Raw genomic sequence first — 17,464 nt, 5'->3', positions numbered from 1 at the left:
ACAGAATACATTTTTAGCCAAGCAAAGAAATCAAAAAGTAAAAATCACATTTGTGCTTCTCCAAACAATTTATGTCACGCCACTATTCTCATAGTGACGGGTCTCTTGATCGAATTGACTAACAATATTGCTTTAAGCGGTTACAGAATACATTTTTAGCCAAGCAAAGAAATCAAAAAGTAAAAATCACATTTGTGCTTCTCCAAACAATTTATGTCACGCCACTATTCTCATAGTGGCGGGTCTCTTGATCGAATTGACTAACAATATTGCTTTAAGCTGTTACAGAATACATTTTTAGCCAAGCAAAGAAATCAAAAAGCAAAAATCACATTTGTGCGTCCATGCGTGACTTACACTCTGACACCGTGTTCCTGTTTTATTTCTATTTTAACTTGCTTAGCTTATTTTGGCCCCTTTTTTGGTCTCATGTTTTGGTCTGGCGCCATCTTTTGGACAAATTTGGAGTTTCAGCTGTGCCAATTTATTCCTGTGAACAATCCATATTTTACCATTTGCACCTTCTTTTCCCCCCATGTTACATGACAGGAGAGAACCTACAACAACTAATGAAGACTGTCTCTGATGAGCTTGCCAAGCTAAAACTGTGGTTTGACTCAAATAAATTATCTCTTAACATAAAGAAAACCAATTTTATGATCTTTGGGAAACGAAAAATCCCAGAAGACATAACTATTGAGTGATAACACCAGATTTTTTTAGTTTAAGAAAACTCTTTTCTGGGAGTAATAATTGACCACAGTCTCAGCTGGAAACCTCAAGTCAAACACATCTGTTCAAAATTGGCAAAGACCGTGGGTATACTTTGTAAAGTCAGACGCTTACTGAACCAGAAAACAATGTACACTTTATACTGCTCGCTGTTTCTTCCTTACATATCCTACGGTGTTGAGGTATGGGGCAATACCTACAAAACCACCCTAAAGACGGTATGTACAATGCAGAAAAAGGAAATTAGAATTAACAATGTTGGCTATTGTGAACATACAAATAATTTATTTATTAAATTACAAACATTAAAATTTATGGATTTGGTAGATTTCAAGACCGCACAAATTATTTATAAAGCTAGAAAAAAATACTCCCTAATAATATATAAAAATGGTTCATAGAAAGAGAAAGTGTTTACAGTCTAAGAAGGAGAGGGAATCTTTTACAACCTAAGGTGCGCACCACCCTCAAAAGCATGTGCATATCTGTCAATGGGGTAAAGCTATGGAATAAGTTACCTGTAACGATCAAAGAAAGTAAACACATTGCTCAATTCAAAGAACACTTTTACACTAGAAAATTACAGTAATTGAAATCTTTTGCCTGTCTGTTTTCAGCTGTATAGTCCATATCTCATTTATTTATTTTTCTTTCCAGAATATTATTGTATAAACTGCTTTTTATTTCTAAAATTAGCTTCCTCCGGTAAATCAAGTTTCTGTACTTTGTAAAAAACTAATTAGCAACCATGTTAAGAATTATGATGTATAAAAAGGGTACGAAAAAACAAGCAATAGCTTCTTCCTTCTCCTTTTTTGAACATGTTGATTTATGTGCCTTATTGGCATAACATGAAATTATGTGAAAATGTGAAAAAATGATTTTGTGTTTGGTCGATCTTAAGTTCAAAAATAAAATTCAAACTTCAAGATATTAAGATGTGATAGACAGTTTTTGCATGATTTGAATGAGGCAAAATAACAAGCTTTTTTTCTCGAATATATTGTTATAATCATTTGTTTTAGATGTACTGTAATTATTTTCTGTATAAAAATGTAATTTGGTGTTCAAAAAGTATTTTTTCAAACTTGAGTCAAAATGTATTTTTTCAAACTTGAGTCTTGAAAAAGAGGGGGTCATCTTATAATCAGGGTCGTCTTATATTCGGGCCAATATGGTACATTTAATTGTTACTACTGTCTACTTTTGTGCCTTTTGTCTGATTGCGGTTTGTTCCGTGTGTGCGCCCTTTGATTGATAGCTTCGGCGCACTCATTTAAGTTTGCCTCACATCGTACGAGCAGCCGTTACGCAGCGCCACGTCTCGATGACTTATGTTTGGTGTGTTGCCTAGAGTATTTCATTTATGGTTATTTAGTATAGTGGAACAGTTACGTCCAGTCAGTTATGTAATGTGTACCGTCTACCAGTGTTGTGTGACGTCAGAAGTTGAGCGTTGACTTACATGCTGTATTTCTATCTGTTGCAGAACCGCACGCACACACCACACACCCTTCACACAAGAATCACACACACATTAGTCACACACACAAGGACCACATTCACAAACCCAAACACTTGGTCTTAACCACGTGCTCTCACATCCTTACGCCATCGCAATGTGCCTATACCCTTTTGCCAGTTTGCCTGTATGCCCATATGAGCCACAGTGTCTGTTCCTTTTTGCCAATTATCCATTAAAGCAATCAAACTGAACCACATCTTCCCTCCTGTGTACTGACCGACACCCGGGGGTGAAAAGAGCATAACCTTCTGAGCCAACCCCCTATACAGTCCTCAGCTCCCCAACATTGTGATCCTTCGAGCTGGACCCACTATACAGTTCTCAGGCTCCCCAACACCAAAAAAAAAGATGATTAAAAGTGAAGACAATTTGCAATTCTAGTAATGACACGAATTTGATGCACAATTTGTCTTCGTAGGCTACATAAAATGATATGGCGGGCCCTATCTGGGCTGTTTTGTCACTAGCCCTTTAAACAGTCAGACTCTTTTGACAATATTAAAATCTTTAAGGCAAACTTACAGGCAAATACATTATGGATACAAAATTTCTGACGTGTGTGTGCAGGGTTACCCACGGCGTATCCAGAGAGTCTGCTACATCATGTGATCATCCCTGTGATCAATTGAACCACCGGTCTTTTTCAGTGCAATTTGAATTTTACCTGTAAGCGCAGTTGCTTTCATCACGATGTTTTTCTTGAAGCCCCAAAACTTTTTTTTAGCTCATGTCGCATGTCTTCAGGAGAATTGCTTCTGTGAATTTTGCTTTTATTTATTAAGTCTTATTTTGTTTGTTTTAAAGTGATTAATTATCTATTTTAAAGTGATTGATTAAAATCTTGTAGTATGTCACGTTGAAATCAATGTTTTACATGACATTTCATTGAAAATTTCCATTCAGAGTAAAACTTCAGTACACTGAAAAAATTACTGTGAAAATTAGTGTCATCTGTAATAACAATAATTGTATTTTGCTAAGTCAGACCACAATTTGAATTGGTCAGTAATGATCTCTTTGCAACCACATGTGCTATGTATGATGAGAAAAAACAAGATATAACTTTGGGCTTTATTATAAAATTGCCAATGTGAGTTCTCACTGATTTTGAAAGGATTGTACAACAGTTGATGATATCATCATATTGTCATTGTTTTCACCCATTTCATTCACAATAGCTATCACCTTACAATCTCAAATACAAGAGAAGATTGCTTGAATTGTATTTTTCTTTAAATAAAATGAAACAAAAACACGACTGAATGTGCAAACAATCTGCTGTAGGTGCCAGAATAAGGGAGGAATCAAAGGGAATGTACAAATGAAGTGCAAAACATTTAAAGTAACATGATATTGGCTGTAACTAACTTTTCATTTTTATTGAGTGCATTATTTCTTAACTTGTTTGCCTAAAGAACCAGCAAACGTTTTGATAAAAGTGCAAAGCCCAAATAAATTAAAACCACAGCAAAACCCCAATCTTATTAAAAGTAATTTGTGATTCAATGCCACTGAGAGCACTACAACTTTTCATAGAACTCCTGCATGCTCATAAGATGGTAGTTTATTGTTGCTGTAGAGGTTTCTTCTGACCACGAGAAGGCATTGGGCTATTGCACCTCTGGTCTGCTGGATTGCTGCCCAGGTGGCTCCCAGGTGGCCAGAAAATTACCCTCGCCGGTTCTCGCTTTCTGGCGTCAGCGGAACAACGCTTTGCCACCATCGAGAGTGAGGACCTCGTCATGGCCTGGGGCCGCGAGCAGACTAAATACTTCACCCAAGGTTGCAACAATTACTTGGCGGTTACTCACCACAAGCCTTTGGTGAAGATCTTTGGCGAACGCACATTGGATAAAATCACCAACTCTCACTTTTTTAGGCTCAAGCAGTGTACCTGTGGCGATTTGACACTGCCCACTTGCCTGGCAAGAGCAACCTTATCGCTGACGCCGCTTCGAGGCATTGCTCCGGCGATGGCCAGTTGTTTTCTGGCGTGCCTGATGTGGTGAAGGCCTTATGGCCTTCATTCGTAAGGATGCACAGGATATTGGTGCCATCTCCTGGACACTCCTTGCGCAGTAGACTGCAGTGAATGCATGTTTCGCCCACCTGCGCATCATGGAGCACGAGGGTGGGGTTGATGCTGCCGACTCTGCCGTAGATGGCTTTTCTGCCACCTATGAGTCCATCAACACCTAAAAACGCATCCTACTTTTATCGTGACCGTGTTGTCGTCACGCTGTTGCTTCAGCTGCAGTGTGCAAACCAAAACCGCACATAGTGGGCAGAGTTTACATGTTTGAAAAGGAGTGGGAGAAGTAGGACTTATTTAATCCCACCCACTATCCAATTTAAGACTAAACATTTTTAGTTACCTGTAACAGAGTTGTTGCTTTACATACAGTGGGGGAAATAAGTATTTGACCCCTTGCTGATTTTGCAGGTTTGCCCACTTACAAAGAATGCTCTACTATTTTAATCAAATGTACATTCTAACAGTGAGAGACAGAATCCCAAAGAAAATTCCAGAAATTCACATCATATGAATTTATAAAAATTGATAACCGTCTGATGAGGAAAAACAAGTATTTGAACCCCTGGACAAACAGCATGTTAATATTTTTTAGAAAAGCCATTATTGGCCAGCACAGATGTCAAACGGTTTTTATACCGTATTTTCCGGACTATAAGTCGCTCCGGACTTATAGCCATAAAATGCCCCAAAAAGTGAAAAAAGACATATATGTCGCTCCGGAGTATAAGTCGCATTTTGGGGGGCAATTTATTCGACAAAATCCCACACCAAAAACAGTCATAAACGAGCAACAACAGGCTAAACGATAGCAACAACAGGCTAAACGATAGGTATGCTAACGTGACAAACACAAACAAAGAGCTGAGAACGGGCCTGACGTAACATAAAGAGTGATTGAGGACAACTATTACATGAATAACATGTTTATAAAACCATCGGTGTCACTCCAATTCATTAAATCCATCGATCGTTCTTTGTCAACAATGGGTGCGCGCGGCTGAGGGTGCTTGCACTTCAAAATATTCCACAGGCTCATATAACGATAGATAAACTATATTTTAAATAACTAATATAAGCCAATAATATTACCAAACCATCCGTGCACTTTAAATCCATTAAATCCATCGATCAAATTCCTCGTCTTCATTCCACAGATCTAGTATATAACTATATTGTAGCGTTAACAAAGTACAAGGATAGACGTGGGTTTGGTAAACGGCTCTTTATTAAACAAAACAAACTTCCAAGCGTGTGGCGGCGTGGACTTCCAGACTGTCACGACTCGTCACCGATCGTGTCATAGTTTTGTTCGTGTGTCTGTGTGCTCGCCCCTCCCCTCCTGTGTGCCCATGATCAGTGTGATTATTCCCACCTGCCTCTCGTTACCTGTCGTGTATATAAGTCCTGTCTGCCCCTCACTCCCTGTCGGATCGTCGATGTCGTCACGTTTGCTGTCCTTGTGGTTCCTGTCTGTTTCGAGTCTGTTTCTGTTTGCCATCCCTGTCGGTCAGTCTGTCATGTTATTAGTTTGCCAGTTCTCGTCTGTTTCCCTCGATGCCTCATTCCACTTCCCTTTTCCCTCAATAAACCCTGGTCCAAGCTGCACTTGGTAGTACTGCTCCATGCTCCACCCCTGAACCTGACACAGACACGAGAGCTCTATGGCATAGGACTGGGCGTGCGTAATGGCCATGTCCGAGCCCCATGCACCATTCGCGGACAGCCACTCGGCCGAGCGCCGGCCCCCGACTCAGTAGAGTAGGACCGGGCGTGCATAAAAGCCATAATAGTTATTCAAACCTTCTATGTCACTCCAAATCCTTAATTCATTTAAACTCTTTGTCCTCTGTGTCACTTAGAAATGATCACCGCTAATGATGCCGGTAGCCCTTGCGTGGGTACGTTTGTCCTTTATGTAAACAACCGCCGCGCCGTGCCACTGACGTCACTTGAAATAGTAATCCATTGGTACATCACGGTTCTCCAAACTTTCTTTCTGCTGCTCGATTACTGTTTTCAGCTGCATATTTTACAACTTGAAGTTTGTAACCTGCAAAATATGAGTTTCTTTTTGGTGCCATTTTTCTTAAGCCCACACAGTTGATGAGTCACGGCCAACGGTGAAATTTAGAGCGCCCTCATCCAGTTTCGTCTGAAAATATATTTCTTTTCAGATGTAGTTTTTTGTTTTGTTTATTTGGTTGTTTTATCAAAGTCAAAGTCTGCTTTATTGTCGATTTTTTTTTTTTTTTTTTCATATACCACGACACACAAAGAGGTTGAAATTACGTTCCCACTATCCCTCAGTGAGATAGTACACATATGCATACAAGCAACACAAAAAACCCCTAGAAGGCACAAACAATGAATAAATAAGAGTGTTGAATAAATGATAAATAAACAAATAATAATAAATCATAATAATAAATATAAGAGGAGCAAAAATGGAGCAAGTGTACATAGAGCAGACAGTGGACTTGGATATGGAGCTTTAAAGTGTTAATTGCTTTATTTGATGTTTTCTCTATTGTTTATGTTTTGAATATGTTCAAGATAAAGATATAAAAGCATGTGAAGTGATCAACTATACTAAAAATAACATGGGAATTGGTCAACTATACTTGTAAGTAATGTCTTAATGATCAAGTAAAAATTTCTGAAAAAAAACATATAAGTCGCTCCTGAATATAAGTCCCCCACCCAAACTATGAAAAAAAAACGCGACTTATAGTCCGGAAACTACGTTAATTGGTGACAAGCTTTGTGCACATTTCGGCAGGGATGTTGGCCCACTCCTCCTTGCAGACAGCCTCCAAATCATTCAGGTTCTGAGGTTGTCACCTGGCAACTCGAATTTTAAGCTCCCTCCAAAGATTTTCAATTGGATTCAGGTCTGGCGACTAGATTGTTGATCTGCACAAGGCTGGGATGGGCTACAAGAGAATCGGAAAGCAACTTGGAGAGAAAAGCTCAACTGTCGGTGCAGTTATCAGGAAATGGAAGAAGCACCACACGACCGCCAACCTCCCTCGGTCTGGGCCTCCACACAAGATCTCACCTCGTGGGGTCTCCCTGATCATGCGAATGGTGAGGAATCATCCCAAAACCACAAGTGGGGAACTGATGAATCAACTGAAGGCAGCTGGGACCACAGTTACAAAAGAAACGGTTGGTAACACACTCCGCCGTCATGGATTGAAATCTTGCCGCGCACGCAAGGTCTCCCTGCTCAAGAAGAAACATGTACAGGCCTGCATGAAGTTCGCCATTCAGCACCTGGACGACTCAGAAGATGCCTGGAATAAGGTGATGTGGTCAGATGAGACCAAAATAGAACTTTTTGGCCTCAACTCAACTCGTCGTGTTTGGAGGGCAAAGAACACCGAGTACAACCCAAAGAACACCATCCCCACCGTCAAGCATGGTGGTGGCAACATCATGCTTTGGGGGTGCTTTTCAGCCAAGGGGACGGGAAAACTCCATCGTATTGAGGGGAGGATGGACGGGGCCATGTATCGTAGAATTCTGGACCACCATCTCCTTCCCTCAGTGAGAGATGTTAGGGTTTTCCAGGTTATCTTTATCATAGGATTATGTTGGAATGCAACAGGTAATAAATACCTTACCTTGTCCTCCTTATCACAAGGTCGTAAAACATCCCCTGAGATGTTTAGACTAGAGGACAAGGGCTTCCTATTCAGTCTACTCTTGCCCCCACTCTTTCTCTTAATAAATATGTCCTTGCAGTTGGGAGAGTTTCAGACTTCACTCCTTCAACGTGTGAGCTCTCCACCTGCAGGTGTCTAAAAGGACTTACTTGTCTCCCGTGTGGTTCTTGCAAAATAAGTTGGAGTGAGCAAATCTCTAACAAGAGAGCTGAAGATGGGTCGAGGATAGGTGTTTCAGCACGACAACAATCCTAAGCACACCGTCAAAGCAACAAAAGAGTGGCTGAAGAAGAAGCACATCAAGGTTCTGGAGTGGCCTAGCCAGTCTCCAGACCTGAATCCAATTGAAGATCTTTGGAGGGAGCTTAAAATTCGAGTTGTCAGGCGACAACCTCGGAACCTGAATGATTTGGAGGCTGTCTGCAGGGGGGAGTGGGCCAACATCCCTGCCGAAATGTGCACAAAGCTTGTCACCAACTATAAACACCGTTTGACATCTGTGCTGGCCAATAATGGCTTTTCTACAAAATATTAGCATGCTGTTTGTCCAGGGGTTCAAATACTTGTTTTTCCTCATCAGACGGTTATCAATTTTTATAAATTCATGTGATGTGAATTTCTGGAATTTTCTTTGGGATTCTGTCTCTCACTGTTAGAAAAGTCAAAGTCAAAGTCAGCTTTATCGTCAATTTCTCCACATGCCAAAGACACACAAAGAAACCGAAATTTCGTTCCCCCCTATCCCACGGTGACAAGACATGGCTCACAACAGACAAACAAGTAAACAAGTATAACAAAAGCGTGCTGAATAAATAATGAATAAATAACACAACAAATAAATAAATAAATAAATAAATAAATAAATAAATAAATAAGACGAGCAAAAAAAAAAAAGGAGCAAGTGCGCGTACAGCAGACATTCCCAAAAATAGCGCAACAGTGCCGCACGCTACGCAGAAGGGGGTAGCGAGTTCAGGGCCCTAACAGCCTGGAGAAAGAAGCTGTTGGCGAGTCTGGTGGTGCGGGAGCGCAGGCTCCTGTACCTCTTCCCAGAGGGCAGAAGGTCAAACAAAGAGTGAGCCGGGTGACTCACATCTCTCGTAATCGAGGTTGCCTTGCGAGCGAGATGGGAGGTGTAAATGTCCTTCAGGGAGGGGAGCGAAGCATCAATAATCTTACCAGCCGTATTAACTATGCGCTGCAGGGCCTTCAAGTTCTGTTCAGTGCAGTTACCACTCCAGACAGCGATGCAACTGGTGAGGACGCTCTCAATGGTGCCACGGTAGAACGTAGACAGGACTGCCTGAGAAACACATGCACGCCTGAGCTTCCGCAGGAAGTACAGGCGGCGCTGAGCGTTCTTTGCCAGTGACAAAGTGTTTGCGGACCAGGAGAGGTCCTCACTGATATGCACCCCCAGGAACTTGGTGCAGCTCACCCTCTCCACCACAGCACCGTCGATGATCAGCGGCAGGTGTGTTGTGTGACCCTTCCGGAAGTCAACAATGATTTCCTTGGTCTTATTGACGTTCAGCAGGAGGTTGTTGTCCCTGCACCACGTGGTCAGAAGGTCAACTTCCGACCTGTACCGAGTCTCGTCGCCCTTCGTGATGAGACCCACCAGAGTCGTGTCGTCAGCAAACTTCACTATGCGGTTGTCGCTGTAGGTCGCAGTGCAGTCATGCGTCAGCAGGGTGAAGAGCAATGGACTGAGCACGCAGCCCTGGGGGGCCCCCGTGCTCAGCGTGATGCTGGCGGAGATTTTGTCGCCAACACGCACCACCTGAGGCCTCTGACAGAGGAAGTCCAGTAGCCAGTTGCAGAGGGAGGTACTGAGGCCTAGCTCGTCGAGTTTGCAGATGAGTCGCTGTGGCACAATGGTGTTGAAGGCAGAGCTGAAGTCCACAAACAGCAACCTCACATATGAGTCCTTTCTCTCCAGGTGGGTGAGGGCCGAGTGGAGGGCAGAGCAGATGGCATCCTCAGAGGACCGCTTGGCATGGTACGCAAACTGGAAAGGGTCAATGGTGGGGGGGAGAACGGACTTGATGTGCTCCATGACAAGCCGCTCAAAGCACTTCATGATGATGGGCGTCAGTGCCGCGGGGCGGTAGTCATTGAAGCAGGACGGTGCAGGTTTCTTCGGCACAGGAACGATGGTGGCAGCCTTGAAACACGAGGGGACGATGGCCTGCTGCAGGGAAACGTTAAAGATGTCCGTGAAGACACCCGACAGCTCCCCAGCGCAGTCCTTCAGCGCTCGACCCGGGATGTTGTCAGGGCCCGCCGCCTTACGGGTGTCAATAGCGGCAAGCGCCCTCCTCACACCGTCGGCAGAGAGGCGCAGGGGCTGCTCGTGTGGGGGGGGAGCAGTCTTCAGCGGGCAAGTGCTGTTCTGGGCGTCGAAGCGAGCAAAGAAGCGGTTCAGATCGTTCAGCAGACGGACGTCGCTCTCACAGCTCCTCGGCGCGGGTTTGTAGTCCGTGATGGTCTGAATGCCCCGCCAAAGGCTACGTGCGTCCTTGCTGTCCTTGAAGTGGGTGGAGACCTTGCACGAGAACGCCTTCTTCGCTTCTTTGATGCCTCTGGACAGGTCGGCCCTCGCTGTCCTCAAGCCAGCCTCATCCCCCGCTCTGAAAGCCTTGTCCCTGGCCCTCAACAGTCTGAGGACAGCCCCCGTCAGCCACGGCTTCCAGTTCGCGCGAGTGACGACGGATTTCGAGCAAGTCACATCATCGATGCACTTCGTGATGTAAGAGGTAACAGAGTCAGGATACTCCTCTATGTCCGTCCAATCGTTGTAGGTGGCTGCCTGCTTAAACAAGTCCCAGTCAGTGGTGTCGAAGCAGTCACCAAATCATTTGTAATTGCAATCATTTTCTGGAAGAAATTGAGCATTATCTGACAGAATTGCAGGGGTGCCAATACCTTTGGCCAGAACTGTAGACTTATTGAAACATTATAAACACAAGCTCACTGAATATTTTCTTAACATGATGTAGTATAGTTTAATGCTATTTCCAAGAATTATTAAACCAACAGGATTTACTAAAGCCAGTGCATCCTTCATTGACAATATCTTTTTCTATCTATCTATTTTATACAGCGATATTAGTGACCACATGCCAGTTTTTATAATTATGCCATACTCTACAACAGCAAGGCACAGCAAGGACCCTAAAACCATACACAAAAGAATAATCACAACCATACAAACACATTAAGAACATAACTAGAACTGAGTTTTTTCACCTCCCGTAATATTGCTAAGATTCGTCCGATTCTTTCAACTCGTGATGTGGAAACTATTATGCGTGTGTTTATTACGTTGCCCCTTGACGACTGTAACGCATTATTCTCTGGTCTTCCTAAGTCCAGTATTAAAAGTCTATAGTTAGTACAAAATGCTGTGGCGAGACTGCTAGCATGGATGAGAAAATTTTATCACATTACCCCAAAATTAGCAAACTTACATTGGCTCCCGGTCTATTTAAGATGTGACTTCAAGGTTCTCTTATTAACCTATAAATCACTAAGCACTAAATTGTACTGTACTGTGAGCTGCATCAAAATAGGAACAGAAGTCATATCAGCAGTTGGTGAGAAGGTGTCATTATAGTCTAATCCTGCCACTTGACTACAACCTCTTGCTACATATCTGGTAAAGTCGTCAAAGTAAAACTGTCGTTCTCTATCGTCTAATCCTGCCACTTGACTATAACCTGCTCGTCAAAGTAAAAGTATTGGTCTCTATTAGAGACTCCATTTCCTCTTTCATAGTTGTGGCCCACTGCTCTGATTTAGAAGAGCTCAAAGTTTCTTTTGGGGTCTGTGGGACATCACAAGTCACACAATAACAATAATCAATACTTGTGAATGCCTCATCACATTTAACCTCATAATCACAATCTGTATAATATTGAGGGGCTCTCCTCTCTCGCTTTGGATAATGACCACTCTGGCTGCTCTCACCATCACATTTTAAGTTTGAATCACAAACCTCTATTTTTACATCGGGTGAGATTGGTTGTGTCTCATCTGCTTTTGGTTGTGGGGACTCCACCCTCTTTCTAGACTCAAAATGTTCATACAGGTCATCTGTCTGAGTGTCACATTCAACAGAACTTTTTGTAACAAACTTCACCAGTCTATTTTTGGTTATCGTAATTGCCGGACTATAAACCGCACCGGATTATAAACCGCACCAGCTAAAATTCAGGGATATTTCAGTTTTTTTCTTACATAAGCCGCACCGGACTATAAGCCGCACGTGCACACGAGTATTTTACAAAGAAAGAGAAAGCCTTTTTAACGTTTTAATAACATACTTGAACATGTCTTTCTAAACATTGCCTGTGACGCAGCAGTAGTACCGCAGCAACGCGGAAGTGAGCACGCGAGTTATTAGCAAAGAAAGACTGGACACAGAATTTTTTTTTTTTTAAAGCTTTAATAATATACCTTAACATTTCTTTCCAAACACTGCCTGTGACGCGGCAGTCATACCGCAGCAACACGGAAGTACCACAGCAAAGTCACTGAGACGCGGCGGTAACACAGCAGCAACACAGCAGCAACACGGCAGCACAGCACTAACAGGGCTGGTTAAAAAAAACATACCAGTAAAACTAAAAAAAGAGCCATCTTCATCTTCCTCCTGTGCACAAACCATCGAAGTCTTCCTCCCTAGTGTCCGATTGGAATCGCGTTAGATATCCTTCGCCTCACACTTTCTCAGTCTCTCTTTCGTCATCACTTTTATGCATTTCTTCGAGTGTGAAGAGGGTCTGTTCATGCTAATCTTATTCATGCACGAAGCGCTAAATTACATTAAACTAGCGAGCGACACGTATAGCTTAAAAGCGGCATCATATGCATTTCTTTTGTCCCCCATAATGACGGTTTGTGTATAAAAGCTTCCTGTCTTTGTGTGAGCGCGGGTGTATGCGTGATGCGCGAGACGATCAAAACACAAACTAGCACGTCTTCTTCGGCGCATTATCTCTTCTTCGTCTGTCTCACTCTTGCTTCCTGCTAGGCCGTAAAAATCCATAAGTACGCTCCAGAGTAGACACAAGATAATGTCATCAACATCGACTGCCTTTGGCTTAAAAGCGGCATCATATGCATTTCTTTTGTCCCACATGATGACGGTTTGTGTATAAAGGCTTCCTTTCAGTAATGTCCGTCTTGATCGCGTTCTGCGTGATGCGCGAAATGTAAACACAAACTAGCGCGTCTTCTTCGGCGCATTATCTCTTCTTCGCCTGTCTCGCTCTTGCTTCCTGTAGAGCGCCCCCTGGAGGCCGGAGGCCGTAAAAATCCATAAGTACGCCGTGCCGCCGTTTAAAGTTCAAAGTAACCTTCTGAATAAAATGCATTAAAAGTTCACATTCATTACAACTTGTTTTTGGTGAGCAAAATGTCAGAAGAATTGAATTTAAATGCCGATTGATTGGGTTTTAATACAATGCAGATGGTCCAAACAGCGCCACTGCTTTGTGTAATCTCTGAGTGACATGGCAGAGTGAGAGAAAGGGTTCAGAGCACAGGTGTCAAACTCAAGGCCCGGGGACCAGATACGGCCCGCCACATCATTCTATGTGGCCCGCGAAGACCAACTGTGCATCAAATTCTTGTCATTACTAGAACTGCAAATTGTCTTCACTTTTAATATCTTGTTTTTTAAATATTTGACCAGTTTTTACTCGTCTGATTTGAAAACGAGTTATTTGTCAGTTTGTTTTGTAGCTTTTACTGTATATAATAGTGTTAAGAGTAAAAGTGATCAAGTCATCACAAAAATCACGAAAACAAATCTGACTATAAGCCGCAGGGTCCAAAATTTTGGAAAAAAGTCGTGGCTTATAGTCCGAAAATTACGGTACTTTCCCTGTCTCTGGATAGAAAATAAGATATGCTAAACTGTTTTTGTCATAGCCAACAAATTCATATGAATATCAAAACCCGTACCATTTTCATGGATGAGCTGATTCTGTCCCTCCTTGAAGATGACTGTCGCTCCTTGAGCTTTAGCCGCTTTAACAGAAAAGATGTCCTGGGAAAATGATGGCACATAGAGCGCCTCCATCAGGAATATATCCACAACGCAGCCTTTACCGTCTCTCAAGCGCAACTTGGCAGAGCCTTTCCTCTGCGCAATCCCGGTGGCACGATCTCCATCAGCCAACTCCAGAATAAAGTTGGGTCAAACTGCACAAATCTCCCGATGTCAGTGATCATGTGCTTTGTCGCTCCTGAGTCGACCAGAAGACCCTTCGCCTGGACTCCGACCGGGGCATCCTCCAGTTGGACCTTGAATGCAAACGTATGGTCTTCCTCATCCACCGCTTGCTTCACCTTGTCCCTCTTTCTGGGTCGACAGTGCGCGTCTTTGTGCGTGGCGCTTTTGCAGAAGCTGCACCACTGCCTCGGCTCGCTGCGCTCTCCAGCAGCTGACACACAGTCCGCGGCTTTGTGGCCCTTCTGACCACAGGTGTAACATGTAAGCTTTATGCTCCAATTGTCTCTTTCTCTGACTTTCATCACACTGTCCTCTCCAGAGCCAGAAGCGCCAAACTTCTCTGTGCTCTCATAGCTCCACAGTTTGGTCTTAAACTCAGCAAATGTCATCTTCTCGTCACTCTGCGTAACGTGTACAGAGAATGGTATATAAGTATCAGGCAGGCCTTTTAAGATCATCGCCGTTAACAAGCCGTCACTTAAAGTCTCTCCTGCATTACGCAGCGCTGTAATAGCAGTCTCTGCACGGATAATGTAGTCCGTGACACTTTCATTCACACCTTTTTGGAAAGATGTGAGCTCAGTGTACAAACTTATTACGCGCGTCTTTCCTTTACCTGCGTAATGGTCACGGAGGATCTGCAGCGCCTTCCTGCCGTCATCGGCAGCGTCTCTCATTACAAGGGACAAACTTTTATCATCCAACACCTTCGTCGTCACCTTCATCATCCGCCTCGGGGGGTTCACTCAGTATGGTGCTTTTGATGTCAAGCAGACGCAAGCATGCCAAAAACTTGGTTTCCCACAGCTCATAATTATTTTCATCTCCGTCAAACATAAACGGTTCCATCGGCTCCCAAACTCTGTACTGGGCCCATAACTTGTTGGCGCAGCCATCGCGGTAAGAGCTGGTGCAGCTGGATAAAGACAGAGTACAAATATAACGCGGAGACATTAATTTGGTATAGCCTGCATGTGATCACCTTTGTTAATTAGCTGCTGCCATTTATTGATTGCACACAAATATGTAGCCACGTCCACACTCACTGGATCACAGGGTCAATTAGGGACATGATATATCAACAGCTATATGTCTATTATTAAAATAATTAAGTAGGCTACAAATACAAAGCAACAAAGCAACGCAAAACGTCGCCCCTGGATAACCAGCAGACTTTGTTGTGCAGCAGGAGATCGGTATATTCGCTCTCAACTTCATATAGCAATTCAAAGAACTCGCGGTGGTTTGATGCATTTGCGATTATTTTCTTCACAATATGGATGACAAGGTTCATTAGCTCCATACATTCCGGGGGGAATGTTTACGCACACAGCGCCTCTCTGTTCAATATGCAATGGAATGCAAGCAATTTTCAATCCAATGCTTTCCATCGTAAAATCACAAACTTTTGCGACCCTCTCATACTCGGTGCGCGGTCCGTAGCGACTGAAATCAGGTGGCCAGTGTGTATCGCTGTCATTTAAACACTGCAGCACAGCCTCGCAGATGTCCTCCTCCCATGTTTGGCCTTTTAGCGTTATCAATTTCTTCTTGCCGTGGAATGCTGCCTCATTTTGAATAAAAAACAATACAAATTGTTTTATTTATTTTTGTTTTGTAGGTTACAATTTTTTATATATTGTGCTCCTGAGTTAATGTTGCAGACTACTTTGAATTGAATATTATTTATTGCATTATGTATGTTTATTATTATTTTATTGTATTGTTTTGAGCATAAAATGGAAGTTAGTCAAGAATGTTCATAGTTTGAATAATTATAATTTATTTTTTAATTTCAGGGAAAGTTGATAAACATTGAATCTGTTCTGTTACAGACTAAAAAACTGTTATTAATCAAGTAATTCTTAATTGTAAGTTGATATTTTTCTTTTATTTATTTTTTTCTTTAATCTTAATAACATGGGGGGGGCACGAAATGTTTTCTTCTCCCAAGGGGGGCATCGCAGAAAATAATTGAGAAGCACTGGTCTAGAGCATTTTCTATTTGCGCTTCAGAGCTTTGGAATGCCCTACCAATGGATATTAGAACTGCTACCTCAGTAGAAGCATTTAGTACACGTTTAAAGACACATTTCTATGATACGGCCTTTCATTAACCTGTAGTGGCCAATTCGGCTGGAGTTTGTGTTTTCGCGCTCTTCCCCCCATCCCACCTTCCCACCCTGGTGGTTTGGTGATACCCAAGCTGACAGCGGTTGTCTGGATACTCGTGGACCAATCAAGATGAGGGAACTGCAGCTTATTACCCCCTTGAAGACACAATGGCCGATCGGAACGGCGACGCCCACTGGACGATCGCCTTTGCCGCATGTAACGGCCGCTCCAAAGCCACACTTTCAGTTGTAATTGCACAAAGTGTAAAAGCCCGTTTATTTAATTTTGGGCGTCAGCCGCTGAAAACCTACCCCTTCCCTCCTCTTGCAAAATGCACGAAATCCGAACGATGAAGCCAAAAAGAGTCCAGCCGAACGGCTGGAGGTGCACTCGGGCATCGCGTCCAACCTCCAAATGACCCCTCAAAAAGCCCCAACCATCAGTGCGTCGCTGATTGTGTAAGGGTACACTTGCCTGTCTTGTTTCCTGCCTTGTGTGCTTCATTGCATATGACGCTGTGAATACGTGCGTGTGCGCGCGCGTGTGTGTGTGTGTGTGTGTGTGTGTGTGTGTGTGTGTGTGTGTGTGTGTGTGTGTGTGTGTGTGTGTGTGTGTGTGTGTGTGTGTGTGTGTGTGTGTGTGTGTGTGTGTGTGTGTGTGTGTGTGTGTGTGTGTGTGTGTGTGTGTGTGTGTGTGTGTGTGTGTGTGTGTGTGTGTGTGTGTGTGCGCGCTCACGCGTTCGCGCTTGTGGGACGTCCCTGGTACAATCATGCACCCAGCGTGCAACGGCCGCGTGCAATGATCGCGCACAACGGCCGCGAGGAACCACCGCGCGCAACAGCCACGCGCAACAGCCGCTCAAAAGTCACACACTTCCTCTCGGTTATAACTGCAATGGCCGATTGGAAGTGCCGTGCGCAACAACCGCGCGCAATGGCCGATCGGAACGGCCGCGTGCAATGACCGCGCACAACGGCCGCGAGCAACTGCCGCGCGCAACGGCCACGCGCAACAGCCGCTCAAAAGCCACACACTTCCTCTCGGTTATAACTGCAATGGCCGATCGTAATTGCTGCGCGCAACAACCACGCGCAATTGCCGATCGCAACGGCCGGGCGCAACAACCGCTCAAAAACCGCACACTT

At 43.6% G+C, this 17,464-nt stretch overlaps 2 protein-coding genes across 6 annotated transcripts in view; one reads left to right on the top strand and one right to left on the bottom strand.

Moving 5' to 3' along the window:
- Window positions 1-17,464, top strand: part of lmnb1 (lamin B1) — a 91,570-nt gene that overhangs the window by 29,836 nt on the left and 44,270 nt on the right. For 3 of the 5 annotated variants that reach the window (XM_088392723.1, XM_088392719.1, XM_088392724.1), the window contains one exon: window positions 2,825-3,515. The exons of 1 other annotated variant lie outside the window; for it this stretch is intronic. In XM_088392723.1, coding sequence (XP_088248849.1) covers window positions 2,825-2,866 — 42 coding nt within the window. In that variant the 3' untranslated portion in view covers window positions 2,867-3,515. Of the gene's footprint in view, window positions 1-549; window positions 1,666-2,824; window positions 3,516-17,464 lie in introns of those variants that run through there. One more of the 5 variants, XM_088392721.1, reaches the window with a different exon arrangement.
- Window positions 4,061-15,276, bottom strand: LOC148390087 (uncharacterized). The gene is made up of 8 exons (XM_088391618.1): window positions 15,251-15,276; window positions 14,924-15,120; window positions 14,501-14,763; window positions 14,255-14,446; window positions 13,934-13,999; window positions 9,365-10,772; window positions 4,194-4,434; window positions 4,061-4,088 (listed from the first exon to the last, which is right to left on the bottom strand). The coding sequence occupies exons 1-8, from the start codon at window positions 15,274-15,276 to the stop codon at window positions 4,061-4,063; spliced, it is 2,421 nt and encodes an 806-aa protein (XP_088247744.1).

Source organism: Syngnathus floridae, chromosome 12 (assembly GCF_059516105.1).
Source record: "Syngnathus floridae isolate MCC-2025c chromosome 12, RoL_Sflo_1.0, whole genome shotgun sequence".
NCBI classification, from domain to species: domain Eukaryota; kingdom Metazoa; phylum Chordata; class Actinopteri; order Syngnathiformes; family Syngnathidae; genus Syngnathus; species Syngnathus floridae.
This window is presented reverse-complemented; position numbering and strand designations above follow the sequence as displayed.